Source organism: Budorcas taxicolor, chromosome 24, assembly GCF_023091745.1.
Source record: "Budorcas taxicolor isolate Tak-1 chromosome 24, Takin1.1, whole genome shotgun sequence".
NCBI lineage: Eukaryota > Metazoa > Chordata > Mammalia > Artiodactyla > Bovidae > Budorcas > Budorcas taxicolor.
In genome coordinates, this window is record NC_068933.1 from 26,508,550 (window position 1) to 26,525,752 (window position 17,203).

General features: G+C 36.7%; 1 protein-coding gene across 1 annotated transcript in view; it reads left to right on the top strand.

The window, feature by feature from the left end:
• Positions 1-17,203, top strand: part of WRN (WRN RecQ like helicase) — a 113,466-nt gene that overhangs the window by 71,490 nt on the left and 24,773 nt on the right. Inside the window, exons 22-25 of the mRNA XM_052661475.1 lie at positions 1,184-1,365; positions 5,820-5,921; positions 6,202-6,294; positions 13,919-14,060. Coding sequence (XP_052517435.1) covers positions 1,184-1,365; positions 5,820-5,921; positions 6,202-6,294; positions 13,919-14,060 — 519 coding nt within the window. The remainder of the gene's footprint in view (positions 1-1,183; positions 1,366-5,819; positions 5,922-6,201; positions 6,295-13,918; positions 14,061-17,203) is intronic.

Below are 17,203 nucleotides of genomic sequence, written 5' to 3' on the forward strand. Positions count from 1 at the left end.
CCTAAAATTTCCCCTAGTCATGTAAATCTCACCTCTGTATATTCATTCCTGTTAAACCAATTTTATGCTTTTAAATTTGCAGAGAGAAAATCATATTTCATTCTATCTCTTTAATGAGCAGCTTCCTTCTACCTTTGGGCTTCCCTGGTGGCTCAGATGGTAAAGAATCCTCCTGTAATGCAGGAGACCTGGGGTTCGACCCCTGGGTTGGGAAGCTCCTCTGGAGGAGGGAATGGTTACCTGCTCCAGGATCATTGCCTGAAGAATCCTATAGACAGAGAAGCCTGGTGGGCTACAGTCATGGGGTCACAAAGAATCGGACACAACTGAGCATGCCCCACACCTGTCTTTCTACCTTAGAATACTGCTAGAAAAATTAAGATGCAGTCTTGAAACTTCAGAATAACCCAAAGGCTCATTTAATACAATAAATATTTTAAGAGTCTCTTTTGTGTCCTATATTTATATGCATTCAGAAGAACCATGATATTTGCTCCTTTTTGTAAAGAGTCTGCCTGCAATGCAGGAGACCCAGGTTTGATCCCTGGGTCAGGAAGACCCTCTGGAGAAGGAAATGGCAACCCACTCCAGTATTCTTGCCTAGAAAATCCCATGGATGGAGGAGCCTGGTGGGCTGCAGTCCATGGGGTTGTAAAGAGTCGGACACGACTGAGTGACTCACTTTCACTTTTTTTTTTTTTCCAGTTTTATTTATTTATTTATTTTCTTTACAATGTTGTAGTGGTTTTTGTCATACATTGACATGAATCCGCCATGGGTGTACATGTGTTCCCCATCCTGAACCCCCCTCCCACCTCCCTCCCCATCCCATCCCTTTGGGTCATCCCAGTGCACCAGCCCCGAGCACCCTGTATCATGCATCAAACCTGGACTGGTGATTCGTTTCACATATGGTAGTTTACATGTTTCAGTGCCATTCTCCCACATCATCCCACCCTTGCCCTCTCCCATAGAGCCCAAAAGACTGTTCTATACATCTTTGTCACTTTTGCTGTCTTGCATACAGGGTTATTGTTACCATCTTTCTAAATTCACTTTCATATTAAATTCAGTAGCATGCCAGGGACTGTAATGAATGAACTAATTGTACTTACCAAAGGGAAACATGTAAGGTTTTAATTCTGCTAAATATTTGTCAAACTATGTTGTTATTTATTCTCAGTGTGTCATAGCTACCGTAGCTTTCGGAATGGGCATTAATAAAGCTGACATTCGCCAAGTCATTCATTATGGTGCTCCTAAGGAAATGGAATCCTATTACCAGGAGATTGGTAGAGCTGGCCGAGATGGACTTCAAAGTTCTTGTCATGTTCTCTGGGCTCCAGCAGACATGAACCTAAATAGGTAAAAATATTCATTGCTTTCACCCTTACAGATTTCTTTCTTTCCATATAAACTTCAAAAGTATTTGAGGCAACATTCAAAATTTAAACTAATATGTGTAAGTGCATTTAAAACCAAAAGAAAACCCAAGACGTTCTTAAGATTTGTGGTGAGTTGCCACCCAGAGGAGATGAACTATTTTCATCTATACTTCTTTTAGTGTGAAGATTTAACTAAACCAGCACTACACTGGGAATGTAACGTAGATCTTGTGGAACACTTTCAAAGTATCATTTGTTGATGATTTGTTTTTTCTCTCCAGTTCTCAAGTTTTGATATGTCTTCAGCCATAGTTACTTTAGAATCCATTTATTTTGTTTTTGTTTTTTTCTTCTCATGCTGCCATGGTGCTTATTCCAAATGACTTCTGTCAATTCCAGTTTGGCTCTAATTACCGCTTTTGTTTCTTTTGTTTGTTCTGTGAGAGCATATCCTCTCTCCTTGCCCATCTGAGTGATCATGTTGCTCTGTACTGACTGACTGCCATGGAAAAATATTGTGCTTAGTGTTTAGAGGCAGGAAAGCCTTACTACTTAAATACTAAACAGGTGTTTTGTTGGCACTTATGTCCTGTGAGATTGATGTCGAAAGGAAAACTTCATCTTGCAGAATTTTAGTGGTAGGATTTACCAATTTATCCCTTCACCCATAGGGAAAAAAAGTTAAGAAACATGTATGTGGTGGACTTACTAGCTCATTTTATTAAAATGGTGAGAGTGCCTATCTAATACAGTTTTTATTTTTATTTATTACTCAGCAATTTTTTTTTTTTTTAACACTGTGTCCCAAGCATTATGCTCTGTGCTGAGTATCCAATGGTAAATAAAAGCAGATATAAATAGTACCTGTTTTTTATAGAGTTTACTATATAATGGGAATGACAGATCTTAATCACAGAATCGTACAACTGTGGGTACATAGGGTTCATTTTACTGCTCTCTTTGTGTTTGAAAATTTCAGTAACCAGAAGTTATTTTGGAAAGGATCATGCAAATACGTGTAATGGTATAGCTATTACATGCTATGAAGGAAATTTGCCTTGAGTAGCCAGTGTAATATTGGGTGTGTGTTTACCCATTTATAAAGATCAGATAAGGCTTCCTTGAGGAACTAATGAGTTAACTTGAGGTATGAGAGAAGAATAGGGATTAATTAGATAAGAATGTCTGCTATAAATTTTAAGCTTCTCCTTTTAGGAGCAGTCAGTAGCTTTTGTTTCTTCTTGTTGTGCTTTTGACACTAGTGTCTTTGTAAAGCTTTTTATAAACTAATTTAAAATAATTGGGGTAGAACACAGCTTTGTATACCACTATTAAATTTGGGGTTGTTAAAAACATTTGGGATTGTATCAAACATAAGTTGATTCCTATGAGTTCTGATTTTATTTGTGCATTGTGTTGAAGATGCTGAAGACTTAACAACTTAAGTTTTGTATCGTGGCTTGGCAGGTTCATCAGTGGATATAGTTTCTGTTTATCTGAGTCTCAAAGATATTTTAAATGGTTATCTCATGAAGATTTAACAGAGGTTAACAGTGAGTAGTAATCAAATAGTGTTGCCAGAAAACCCATACTTGAATCTTTAATACAGACAGGTTGTTCTTTGTATCCATACTAAAGGAAATAAAACTATAGGGTTAATCAGCATAAAAAAATATTTCAGCAATGGTTGAGGCCCAAATCTGTGCTATCCTATGACAAACCTCTTCTATTAGAGAAAAGAGAGTTTTAGAATAAATGGAATAGCTGATTTTCAAATGAAAAGATCACTGTAATTCATGAAATGTTTAGAGTCTGTCTTATGCTAGAATCCTGTGACTAAGAGAAGAAACCTGTCTGGTCATCAGTGTAAATATGCAACTAAAATTTTTTTTATCGTAGAAGCCGTACCGTTGGCAAAGTCTCAATGTCTACAGTTGCTAGTCATTATTTGAAACAGTCAAAACCCAGATAGTTACTGTAATCTTTGTTTAAAGGGAATAATTTGCAAATTAATCTCAGTTTGATAAGTCTTCCACTGGCTCCAACCGATTTCTAGTTAGGGTATTGCTTTCAGAATATTTATTCTTTTTCAACTTCTTTTTATTCTGTGGAATGTTATACTTTAACTATTTTGATGGTCCCAGAAGAAGAAGAAATATTCATTTGATATGTTGTTAGAAACTTGTTATTTTATTTCCTTCAATTTGTTAGCAAAACTGATGTGTTAAATATTGGTCATTGGAACCAAAAATAAGGGATCTTGTTCTCAGAGTGTGGGCATTTGCTTCCTTTGCTCTTTCTGAGGAAAAGGAGGTGACTTAAACAAATCATTGCAAAATAGGGACCGAATTTTTAGCCCAGGAGCTAGGAATGAGATTGGATGGCTGAACTAGGAACTAGAGTCAGTTGCTGGAAGAGACTTTTTAGAGAAATTACGTGGAAGGGCACAGTGGTTGGTGGTGTCACAGGATAAGAATGTTTTTGAATCAGAGGTCATTTATGTGTTCAGACTTTCCAGAACTCTCTTAACTGGATTCCCTCTTGGTATCATCCTTAAGAATTGTACTTTTATCAGTACTTTTATCAGTCAGAAGGTTGTATAGTCACAATATAAGTGAGTCAGTTCCCTTTTGATGAGAAGTATTGTCACCTAGATCTTGTAGGTTGTGTTGTTTTCTTTTGAAGTATTTGTAACCTGTTTAACTTAGCCTTCTATTTATTCTTGGAAAGATATACAAAGACTATTTGGGAGATTCTCATCATCTAATATGTGATAGTCATGGAATTTCTTCACATAAGAGTAAATTAAGAGAGTCAGCATAAGGTATAGCAACAGTACTTTTAAAAAAAAAGTCTTTCGTGTTATTTTAAAAGTTTATATAAATTGAGCATTATGGGGAAAGAAGTTTGAGGAAGGAACTTAATTTTGATAATTTTCTGATGTCTGGTCATTCAGTTCAGTTCAGTGGCTCAGTCTTGTCCAACTCTTTACAACCCCATGGACTGCAGCACACCAGGCTTCCCTGTCCATCACCAACTCCTGGAGCCTACTCAAACGCATGTCCATCGAGTTGGTGATGCCATCCTACCATCTCATTTTCTGTCGTCCCCTTCTCCTTCCATCTTCAATCTTTCCCAGCATCAGGGTCTTTTCCAAAGAGTCACTTCTTTGCATCAGGTGGCCAAAGTTTTGGAGTTTCAGCTTCAGCATCAGTCCTTCCAGTGAGTATTCAGGACTGATTTCCTTTAGGATTGACTGGTTGGATCTCCTTGCTATCCATAGGACTCTCAAGAGTCTTCTCCAACACCGCTGTTCAAAAGCATCAATTCTTTGGTGCTCAGCTTTCTTTATGGTCCAACTCTCACATCCATACATGACTACTGGAGAAACCATAGCTTTGACTACACCGACCTTTGTTGGCAAAGTAATGAATGTCTCTGCTTTTTAATATGCTGTCTAGGTTGGTCATAGCTTTTCTTCCAAGGAGCAAATGTCTTTTAATTTCATGGCTGCAGTCACCATCTGTAGTGATTTTGGAGCCCCAAAAAATAAAGTCTCTCACTGTTTCCACTGTTTCCCCATCTGTTTGCCATGAAGTGATGGGACCGGATGCCATGATCTTAGTTTTTTAAATGTTGAGTTTTAAGTCAAATTTTTCACTCTCCTCTTTCACTTTCATCAAGAGGCTTTTTAGTTCTTCTTTGCTTTCTGCCATAAGGGTGGTGTCATCTGCGTATAAGGTTATTGATATTTCTCCTGGCAATCTTCATTCCATCTGTGCTTCATCCAGCCCAGCATTTCACATGATGTACTCTGCATTTAAGTTAAATAAGCAGGGTGACAGTATACAGCCTTGATGTACTCCTTTCCCAATTTGAAGCCAGTCTGTTGTTCCATGTGCAGTGATGTCTGGTAAAACCCCATAATACAAAGGGGAAGTTTTTAGAAGGCTGAGAAGTTTTCTGAAGAGCTGAAGTGGTGAAGGCTCATATTTGGATCATGAGTGTTTTCAGTATTCCTTATATAGATTAGATGCCTTGGTTTCTCATGTAAAATAACTTTAAGAATAACCTTTTACTGGAAAAATGTAAAAATTCATGAACAGTAGAATGATTGCCAAAAAAGGAAGTAGCGTATAAGCTAAAATGAAAAACTTTAGAGTGTTAACCAGTTTTTAATGGGCAATGAAGCAGTTGATATTCGGACATAGGTGACATTCTTTTAAAGGCAGTTTTCATAAAAATCAGAAAAATACCTAGCTTTTGTAGGGGCATTGGCTGGAAAGGGATCCAGTAACTTTCTGAGATGATAGAAATATTCTTTATCTGGTTAGTGGTGTGGATATTTTAGGTTACAAAAATTAAGCAGTAATAAATAAATGAAATAAACTGCTAATACAGTTTTAATATTACTGTGATATTTTTAATTGACAGGCACCTGCTTGGTGAAATACGCAATAAAGAGTTTCGATTATACAAATTAAAGATGTTGGCGAAGATGGAAAAATATCTTTATTCCAGCAAGTGTAGGCGACAGTAAGTATTGTTTATTTTATATCGTGTAATAACAAGGATATATAGATGATACTTTTAAGAAAAATGTTTTACAGAATAATTAGAAATACTTAGAAAATATTTGCTGGTGTTATATATGTGCTGAATTTTTAAGGCAACTTTCTTTGTGCCTCAATAAGGTGAAGCCAAATAATGAGATCCCAGCTGAGTCAGTTAATGTTGATTTCTCATTATTTTCAACAATGAATTTAACATATATGTTTTTGTGCTTTTATTTAATTTTAAATTTTCTCGTGGGTAGAATCATCTTGTCTCATTTTGAAGATAAACAACTACGAAAGGCCTCCGTAGGAATTATGGGAACTGAAAACTGCTGTGATAATTGCAAGTCCAGGTACCTTTTTCTTCTAGATGGACATTCTAAAAATCTTCCTTTGTTTCTTTCTTTTCCTTTTCAAATGATTTTAAATGGATTTTTTATTGAGGGATGTGTATTACAGGTTTAAAAAAAAAATAAGTAGTGAATTTATTTATTTAAAAAGAGGACAAAGCAAGCAGTATTACAACAGTTTACTTTTATAAAGAGGTAAACCAATAAGATGGTAGACCTAAATCTAAACATATCAATAGTTACATTAAATGTAAATGGTCTAAAAACTCCATTTAAAGAAATTGTTAGAATTGGTTTAAAAATATGACCCAACCATATGCAGTCCACAAAAAATTCATTACAGATATAATTATATAAGTTGATGAAAAAAAAAAGGATATATACATTGTAAAGCAGTTAAACTCCAATTAAAAAATCAGTAAGAATTAAAAAAAAAGATAAAAAACTGTGTACCATGAAGATATGAATCAAAAGAAAGCTGGAGTTATTTTTAATGTCAGATAATGAAGATTTTGGAGAAAAAATATTACCAGGGTTATAGAAAGATGTTACATGATGATAAAATGGTCAGTTTATGAATGTGTCTGTCAGGGTTCTCCAGAGAAACACATCATATTTGTGTACACACAGATACTCACACATATACACAGAGAATGAGAATAAATGAGAGAGAGAGGTTGATTTTAAGGAATTGGCTCATGCTGTTTGTAAGGATTAACAGGTCTGAAATCTAGATCTAATTGACTTATAGACCATTTGTCAACAGGAACTACACATCCTTTTCAGGTGCAAGTGTAATTTTCATGAAAACAGACGGTATTTTGGGTCATAAAACCAGTATTAACACATTTAAAAGATTTGTATTTATACAGAATATATTTTCTAACTAAAATAGAATGAAACTACAAATCAATAGAAAGATAAGAGGCAAGTCTCCAAATACTTGGAAATTAAGCAACACACTACTAAATAATCTATTAGTCAAAGAGAAAGTCACAAGTTAAGTCGGGAAATATTTTGAACTGAATGAAATGAAAATGCAAAATGTATGGGATAGAACTAAAGTGATAATGAAATGGAAAATAAGAGTATTAAATACTTACAATAGAAGAAAGATTTCAAATTAGTAATTAAGCTTCTACCTTAAGAAACTAGCAAATAGGGGTAAAGTAAGCTTAAAGGAAACAAACAAAGCGGGGGGGAGAGTAAAGATAAGGGACTAAATCAGTGAAATAGAAAACGAAAACAATTGAGGAAAGAACTGAACTCAAAAGCTCTTTCTTTGAAAAGGTCAATAAAATTGATAGAGACTCCCAAAAAGGTGGGGGTGGGGGGAGAGACAGATTACCAATATCTGGAATGAAAGAAGAATTTCACAGACATAGAAAGGGTAACGAGAAAACACTATGAATAATTCAGTAATTTAGATGAAATGGACCAGTTGCTTGAAAATTCTTATTGGCACCTTTAACAAGAAAACCCCTACAAATATGTAAAGCACCCAACTGACATAATAGCTGGAAAAAAATCAACAAATTTACCATCAAAGTAGGAGTTTAGTTCAGATCAGTTTAGTCACTCAGTCATGTGCGACTCTTTGCGACCCCGTGGACTGCAGCACGCCAGGATTCCCTGTCCATCACTAACTCCCGGAGCTTGCTCAGAATCATGCCCATTGAGTCGGTGATGCCATCCAACCATCTCATCCTCTGTTGTCCCCTTCTCCTCCTGCCTTCAATCTTTCCCAGCATCAGAGTGTTTTCCAGTGAGTTAGTTCTTTGCATCAGCTGGCTACAGTATTGGAACTTCAACTTCAGCATCAGGCCTTCCAATGAATATTCAGGACTGATTTCCTTTAGGATTTGATCTCCTTACAGTCCAAGGGACTCTCAAGAGTCTTTTCCAGCACCACAGTTCAAAACCATCAATTCTTCAGTGCTTAGCTTTCCTTATGGTCCAACTCTCACATCCATATATAACTACTGGAAGAATCATAGCTTTGACTAGATGAACATTTATCGGCAAATTAATGTCTTTGCTTTTTAATATGCTGTCTAGGTTGGTCATAACTTTTATTCCAAGGAGCAAGTGTCTTTTAATTTCATGGCTACAGTCACCATCTGCAGTGATTTTGGAGCCCCCCCAAAATAAAGTCTGTCACTGTTTCCACTGTTTCCCCATCTGTTTGCCATGAGGTGATGGGACCACATGCCATGATCTTAGTTTTTTGAATGTTGAGTTTTAAGCCAGCTTTTCCTTTTCTTTTTAAGCCAGCTGTTTTACTCTCCTCTTTATTTTAATCAAGTGGTTCTTGAGTTCTTCTTCACTTTCTGCCATAAGGGTGGTGTCATCTGCATATCTGAGGTTATCGATATTTTTGCCAGCAATCTTGATTCTAGCTGTGCTTCATCCAGCCCAGCATTTCGCATGATGTACTCTGCATATAAGTTAAATAAATAGGATGACAATATACAGCCTTGATGTACTCCTTTTCCAATTTGGAACCAGTCTGTTGATCCATGTCTGGTTCTAACTGTTGCTTCTTGACCAGCATACAGATTTCTCAGGAGGCAGGTCAGGTGATCTGGTATTCCCATCTTTTTAAGAATTTTCCAGTTTGTTGTGATCCACACAGTCAAAGGCTTTTGCGTAGTCAATGAAGCAGAAGTAGATGTTTTGTGGAATTCTCTTGTTTTTTTCTGCAGTCCAACGGATGATGGCAATTTGATCTATGGTTCCTCTGCGTTTTCTAAATCCAGCTTGAATATCTGGACGTTCTCAGTTCATGTACTCTTGAAGCCTAGTTTGCAGAATTTTGAGCATTACTTTGCTAGCGTGTGAGATGAGTGCAATTGTGCAGTAGTTTGAGCATTCTCTGGCATTTCGTTTCTTTGGGATTGGAATGAAAACTCACCTTTTCCCATCCTGTGACCACTGTTGAGTTTTCCAAATTTGTTGGCATATTGAGTGCAGCACTTTCACAGCATCATCTTTCAGGATTTGAAATAGCTCAGGGGGAATTCCATCACTTCCCCTAACTTTGTTCATAGTGATGTTTCCTAAGGCTCGCTTATGCTATCTTTGGAACTCTGCATTCAGATGTATATATATTTCCTTTTCTCCTTTGCTTTTCACTTCTCTTCTTTTCTCAGCTATTTGTAAAGCCTCCTCAGATAACCATTTTGCCTTTTGCGTTTCTTTTTCTTGGGGATGTTCTTGATCACTCCCTCCTATACAGCATCACAGACCTCTGTCCATAGTTGTTCAGGCACTCAGTCAGCTCTAATCCCTTGAATCTATTTGCCACGTCCACTGTATAATTGTAAAGGATTTGATTTAGGTTATACTTGAATGGTTTTCCCTACCAGTTAAAGTCTGAATTTTACATTAAGGAGCTCATGATCAGAGCCATGGTCAGCTCCCAGTGTTGTTTTTGCTGACTGTATATAGCTTCTCCATCTTCGACTGTGAAGAATGTAATCAATCTGATTTCAGCATTGACTATCTGGTGATGTCCATGTGTAGAGTCTTCTCTTGTGTTGTTGGAAGAGGGTGTTTTCTATGACCAGTGTGTCCTCTTGGCAAAATTCTATTAGCCTTTGCCCTGTTTCATTCTGTACTCCAAGGCCAAACTTGCCTGTTACTCCAGATATCTCTTGACTTCCTACTTTTGCATTCCAGTCCCTTGTGATGAAAAGGACATCTTTTTTTGGTATTAATTTTAGAAGGTCTTATAGTGGAGGTGATGGAATTCCAGTTGAGCTATTTCAAATCCTGAAAGATGATGCTGTGAAAGTGCTGCACTCAATATGCCAATAAATTTGGAAAACTCAGCTGTGGCCACAGGACTGGAAAAGGTCAGTTTTCATTCCAATCCCAAAGAAAGGCAATGCCAAAGAATGCTCAAACTACCGCACAATTTCACTCATCTCACATGCTAGTAAAGTAATGCTCAAAATTCTCCAAGCCAGGCTTCAGCAATACGTGAACTGTGAACTTCCAGATGTTCAAGCTGGTTTTAGAAAAGGCAGAGGAACCAGAGATCAAATTGCCAACATCTGCTGGATCATGGAAAAAGCAAGAGAGTTCCAGAAAAACATCTACTTCTGCTTTATTGACTATGCCAAAGCCTTTGACTTCGTGGATCACAATAAACTGTGGGAAATTCTGAAAGCGATGGGAATACCAGACCACCTGACCTGCCTCTTGAGAAATCTGTATGCAGGTCAGGAAGCAGCAGTTAGAACTGGACATGGAACAACAGACTGGTTCCAAATAGGAAAAGGAGTACGTTAAGGCTGTATATTGTCACCCTGCTTATTTAACTTCTATGCAGAGTACATCATGAGAAACGCTGGGCTGGAAGAAACACAAGCTGGAATCAAGATTGCTAGGAGAAATAACAATAACCTCAGATATACAGATGACACCACCCTTATGGCAGAAAGTGAAGAGGAACTAAAAAGCCTCTTGATGAAAGTGAAAGAGGAGAGCGAAAAAGTTGGCTTAAAGCTCAACATTCAGAAAACGAAAATCATGGCATCCGATCCCATCACTTCATGGGAAATAGATGGGGAAACAGTGTCAGACTTTATTTTGGAGGGCTCCAAAATCACTGCAGATGGTGATTGCAGCCATGAAATTAAAAGACACTTACTCCTTGGAAGAAAAGTTATGACCAACCTAGATAGCAGATTCAAAAGCAAAGACATTACTTTGCCAATTAAGGTCCATCTAGTCAAGGCTATGGTTTTTCCAGTGGTCATGTATGGATGTGAGAGTTGGACTGTGAAGAAGGCTGAGCACCAAAGAATTGATGCTTTTGAACTGTGGTGTTGGAGAAGACTCTTGAGAGTCGCTTGGACTGCAAGGAGATCCAACCAGTCCATTCTGAAGGAGATCAGCCCTGGGATTTCTTTGGAAGGAATGATGCTAAAGCTGAAACTCCAATACTTTGGCCACCTCATGTGAAGAGTTGACTCATTGGAAAAGACTCTGATGCTGGGAGGGATTGGGGGCAGGAGAAGAAGGGGACGACAGAGGATGAGATGGCTGGATGGCATCACTGACTCGATGGACATGAATCTGAGTGAACTCCAGGAGTTGGTGATGGACAGGGAGGCCTGGCGTGCTGCGATTCATGGGGTCGCAAAGAGTCGGACACGACTGAGCGACTGAACTGGACTGAACCGATAGGTCTTTGTAGAACCATTCAACTTCACCTTCTTCAGCATTTGTGGTTGGCGTATATACTTGGATTACACAGAAAACTAACCAGATTCATCACATGGATCACAGCCTTCTCTAACTGAATACAACTATGAGCCCTGCTGTGTAGAACCATCTAAGACGGACGGGTCATGGGGGAGAGTTCTAACAAAATGTGGTCCACTGGAGAAGGGAATGGCAAACCATTTTTGTATTCTTGCCTTGAGAGCCCCATGAGCAGTATGAAAAGACCAAAAGATAATGACTCTGAAAGATGAACTCCCCAGGTCAATAGAGCCCAATATGCTACTGGAAAAGAGTAGAGAAACAGCTCCAGAAAGACTGAAGAGGCTGAGCCAAAGCAAAAACAACCCTCTGTTGTGGCTGTGACTGGTGATGGAAGTAAAGTCCAATGCTGTAAAGAACATCGTTGCATAGGAACCTGGAATGTTAGGTCCATGAGTCAAGGTAAACTGGAAGTGGTCAAGTAGATGGCAGGAGTGAACTTTGACATTTTAGGAATCAGTGAACTAAAATGGACCGGAATGGGCGAATTTAATTCAGATGACCATTACATCTACTACTGTGGGCAAGAATCCCTTAGAAGAAATGGAGTAGCCCTCATAGTCACTGAAAGAGTTCAAAATGCAGTACTTTGCGATCTCAAAAATGACAGAATGATCTCTGTTCTTCTCCAAAGCAAACCATTCCGTATCACGATAATCCAAGTCTATGCCCCAAAGTAGGAGAGGTTGATGTAATTTTTAGTTTTTGGTAGGCTAAGAAATAAAAAGGTAGGAAGCAGTAGATAATCTGGTCAATACAGGAAGAAGTTTGAACTATCGATTTGTGGTATATAGAGAAGCTTGCATTAAGCAGCTAGAGTAATGTGTCTCAGACATTTTTACTGCATGACCCACATAGTTAATGATAATACTTATATCGCACATGAGGCTACTTGAGTCTAGATTGTGTTCAGAACCCTACGGTCGGAGGGGATTAGCCTTCAGCACAGCTATAATCCATTTGGAGCATCATTGCTGGGGAGCACTGAATTAGAGACTACTTCTCACACATAGGTAGCATATTTATAAACAGTGGTTGGCAAGCTGTGGCCCCTGGACCAAGTGCACTTGCAGCCGGTTTTCGTAAATAAAGTTTTCTTGGAACACAGACGTGTACTTTTATTTATGTGTTATCTGTGACTGTTTTGCAAAGTTGAGCTAAGTAGTTGTGACACAGAGCTCATATGGTTCACAAAGCCTAAGCTATTGACTGACTGACCATTTATAGGAAAAGTTTTCTGACCTCTGTGTTAGACTGTTTCAAATTTTTAGTGTCTTGATATCAAACACACTACATTTTCTGGCCAGAATGCCACTGAATTAGAAGTAAACAGAGGGCAAGCAGAAAAATTCTCATTCATTTGGAAATTTAAAATACTGTTTTACAGTAATTCATCAATCAAGGGAAAACTCAAACTGGAAATTAAAACATTTTTAGAGCTTAGTGATCATTACAGTAATATACACTACAACTTGTATGCTGCAGCATAGGTGATACTTTATGGAAATTTGATAACTTTACTCATAACAGAAAAGAAAATTAATGAGCTAAGTATCTTGCTAAAATAGTTATTGTAGAGAATAAACCTAAGCATAGCCTTTTTCCCTCAAATATATCTAGAATACTGACTATATTCTTATTGTTATTTCGAAGATATTTATTATAAAGAAAGCAACTGAATTAGTTGAGCCGTGTTAGATTTTCTCTTAAGTTCTTTTGTTCTCAATGTGCTCTAAAGAATTTTCATTTGTATTAAGGAGAATTTCAAATCTGCTTGAAGGATGGCTTAAGAATTTAACTTCTAAATGGTCTTAAATGAACAGTTTATCATCTTTGGTCATATTTTACAGTGGTTAGAGTTTAAACTAATGATTGATAGCACAGGAGATTTGTTTGTTCAGTTCAAAACGTTTTGGGGGAGTGAGGGCAATAACCCTTTTTCTTCCACCAAAACCTAACGCAAAAATCCAGCGTTTATACAATCGATCAAGTGAAGCGCTTCAAGTGATAACCCTACATTTCTGCCTGCTTGAACCTTTTTCTCTTCTGTTTTTGGGCTGAAGTACCTCCTGTGAAACTTGGGTTCTGGGGCGCTAGGGTTTGAGAAACATCAACATGACGTAGCTGTGATGCTGTATTACAGCTTATATTTCATGTTCTACATACTTCACATGCTCTTTGCTGTGTTGAATTTTATTTGTAGTTTCTGAAGCAGTTGGCACATTTGAAATATTTTTTACTGGAATTTTTTTTTTTTTTTTTACAATTTACTTCTTTAATTATTATGCTAACTCTTTAATTTCTAAAGGTACATGGCTTGACTAAACTTTCTTAACATATTGTTTTTATTTAGATTGGATCACTGCTTTTCCCTTGAAGACTCAGATGATATGTTACAGGACTTCGGTCCGCAAGCATTCCAGCTCTTATCTGCTGTGACCATCTTAGGAGGAAGGTTTGGCATTGGGATTCCAATTTTGTTTCTCCGAGGATCTGTAAGTCTTCTTTTACTCCCATTGTACTTTTCTTCAGAGGTTTGCTGTTTTGTGATTATAGCTTTGGCTTTAGTTATCAGAAACTCAGAGTCATATTAAGTTCCAGGTCAGCACTGCATTAATTACTTTTGACAAAACCTGGGTGTATCATTAAGAATGCTTCCAGGCTGTCTGTCTTAGTTTATTACATTGCAGTTGGATGAATCCCTAGGCTGGTCTTTTTTTGGGATAATTAAGAATAAGTTAACTTTCATTGTGTCAAGGGACAAGTAGAACAAGTTTGTGTTTTTTGGTGCCCTGAAAAGTAGTAAAATTTTTGAGCATAACTTAAAATTTTAGTGATCTTTTGTAAATGTCTCAGTTCAGTTATAATATTTGGTTATATGTTTTTTCTTTCCTTCTGCTTTTTTTTATAAGAAGCATTTAAAATTCCTAGAAAGTTTTCTGTTTCTTAACTAATGAAAAAAATAGTTAATTCAGCTACATGTTTTCTTTTGAGTGATTAGTGTGCCAGCATTATGCTAACAGCTGCAGGTACAAATATGAGTAGGTCATGACCCTTATAGCCAAGGAGCTTTTTCTGTAGTCCTTTTGTTTATGTGATTTTATTCCTGATTTACAAGTCTGTAAAGTTAAGTTTTATATATTGATATTGGTTGAAAAAAAAAATAAGTGGGAGATAGAATCCTTTGCAATTGTATATAATTATTAAAAATATACTAAGAGTAGAGATTAAAATTCTCGCTTTGTATGTAGAATTCTGAAAATAATTTAGGTCAGCATTTATTTGTTAAATTCTTAAATACTTCATGTAAATATTTACTTTCTGAGTTTTTGTTCTGTTTGGAAAGAGAATTTTGAAGGTAGTCAGTTGTAAAATATTTTTAATGAAAGATTGAAAGCAGTTACCTTCAGGTACTGATATTTTTAGATTCTGAATGGAGTTTAAAATTTGATTTGATTTGATTTGAAATCTCATGGTAGAAGTGTTGCCTGAGGAGCTTGGACTAGCAACTATGAGTGCTGCAGTATTTTTTTATATAAAAGAATTCAAGTTGCAAGGAACAGATTAAATATAATTGAGATCTATGAAAATTTTTTGTCTCTGTCATCCTCAAATCCTGTGTATCCCAGCTGAATGTATAATTTATAAAAATTAGCCTTGTTTTAATTTGGTATAACCCAGCAGTATCCAGTATCAACAGATAAGTGGAAGTGGGCTCCTAGACAAACTTGAACTGGTCACAAGAGGGATCAGATTTCACCTATTATTTAAAAACCAAGTCAGACCACTTATACTGACAGTCTCTTCTGGGAGTCTACAAATTAAGAAGTTTATTCTTTGTGAAATTTTATATTACCCTTGCTAGATAAAGGTGTAAAACTTTTTCAAAAGTACCACTTAATGAAAATTTGTACACATTAACTACAGTGAAAATAAGGCAAGTTTTTTTTCTCTCTTATTTCAGAGATCTTGGCATCTACTGGGATATTATTTTTAAAATTATAATTGTATCTCCTTTGAGAATTTCGTGAATTGTCCACCTTACCTAATTTAGGAAAAATTGATATCTTTATAGATAATTTTTATCTCTGTGATAATTAAACACCTTAAAATTGAAACTCTTTGAGTTTATTTAAAGAGATATTTTTACATGTAAAACAAGTATTTCAGCTATACATGATTTTCCTCTGTTACATAAGATGTTTACAAATAGTATAAATGATTTTTTGGGCCATCCAGGTGTTTGTGAATAGTTTGAAATTTTTAAAATTAATTTATTTATTCTAATTGGAGGCTAATTACTTTACAATACTGTAGTGGTTTTTGCCATACATTGACATGAATCAGCCATGGCAGTACATGTGTCCCCCATCCTGAACCCCCCTCCCACCTCCCTCCCCATCCCTTCCTTTAGGGTTGTCCCAGTGCACTGGGAAATTTTGTTTTTAAAGCATAAGTTTTGTTGGAAAATGAATAGTAGAGATGTTGCCTAAGGAAATTTGTTTTAGGGGTCTAGCTCACCACATAAAGAGATTTCCAAAAATCTTTAAACACCTTTGTGAATAGTATTAAGATATGCAGTTATCTTAATTTTACAGATTAGAAAACAGATACAGTGATTAATAATTAGGAGATTAAGTGAAACCTCTTTCCTATTAAAGTGCTGAACCATATCATGGCTCCAGAATTCGAGAACACTTGATAAAAGATGCTTTGACTATATGCAGCCATTGAAAAACTATTGGTAGTTTTAATCACCCTTTTTAATTTTCAAGCTTTCTAGCAGGAGAGGGTTATCCATTTAATTTTCTGGACAAGTTATTTTTATCAGATTGATATATATGCCTAGAGATAATTATCTTTATATTTTGGTTTGATTGTTCACATAGAATAGCAGTTCCAGAAATGACTTTTTTAAGACCTGAAATGGTAGCTGTGAACTTTGACTTGAAGGGACTGGAAAAGAAGCAAAAGGAAAAAATTAGTTAATATAGACAGAGACTATGAACTTTGTACTTTAAGAACACAAGAAATTAAAACCTCAGGAGTGAAGAGTTTATAATTTTTTTTTCTGCTAGTTATTAAATATCTTCGGTGTGTGTGTGTGTGTGTGTTTGTTTGTGTGTGTGTGGCTGTGCCTCAGGGGCATGAGAGATCTTAGTTCCTCAACCAGGGATTGAACCTGTGCCCCAGGCAACACAAGTGCGGAGTCCTAGCCACTGGACCGTCATGGAAGAAGCTAAACATCTGTTTTTGTGTGAGGCACTGTACTCTGTTTTGTGGGGAATTCAAAGTGAAATTAGATGAAACTTATCATCCAGTATGGAAGATGTTACTTGAGAAGAAATAAGTATATTGCAGCATAGAAAGAGATGAGGAGCAAAGGAATAGGTTAAAGTATTATTCAGATTCTGAAGAAAGAGTGGTTGTTCATAGCTGCAAAACTAGAGTAGTTTTTCCATTTTGTGGACGCTAAGAGTAGATTGGTGTGCTCAGAGATGGATCAGGGGAAGAAGGCATGGAGGGGAATGTGGCATTCCTAGCAAGAAGAACCTCCACAACAAGCAACTGTGATTTTTTTAAAAGACGTTAATTCAGAGAAGTGGCAAGTTTGTTTTCTGTATCATGATAGCATGTG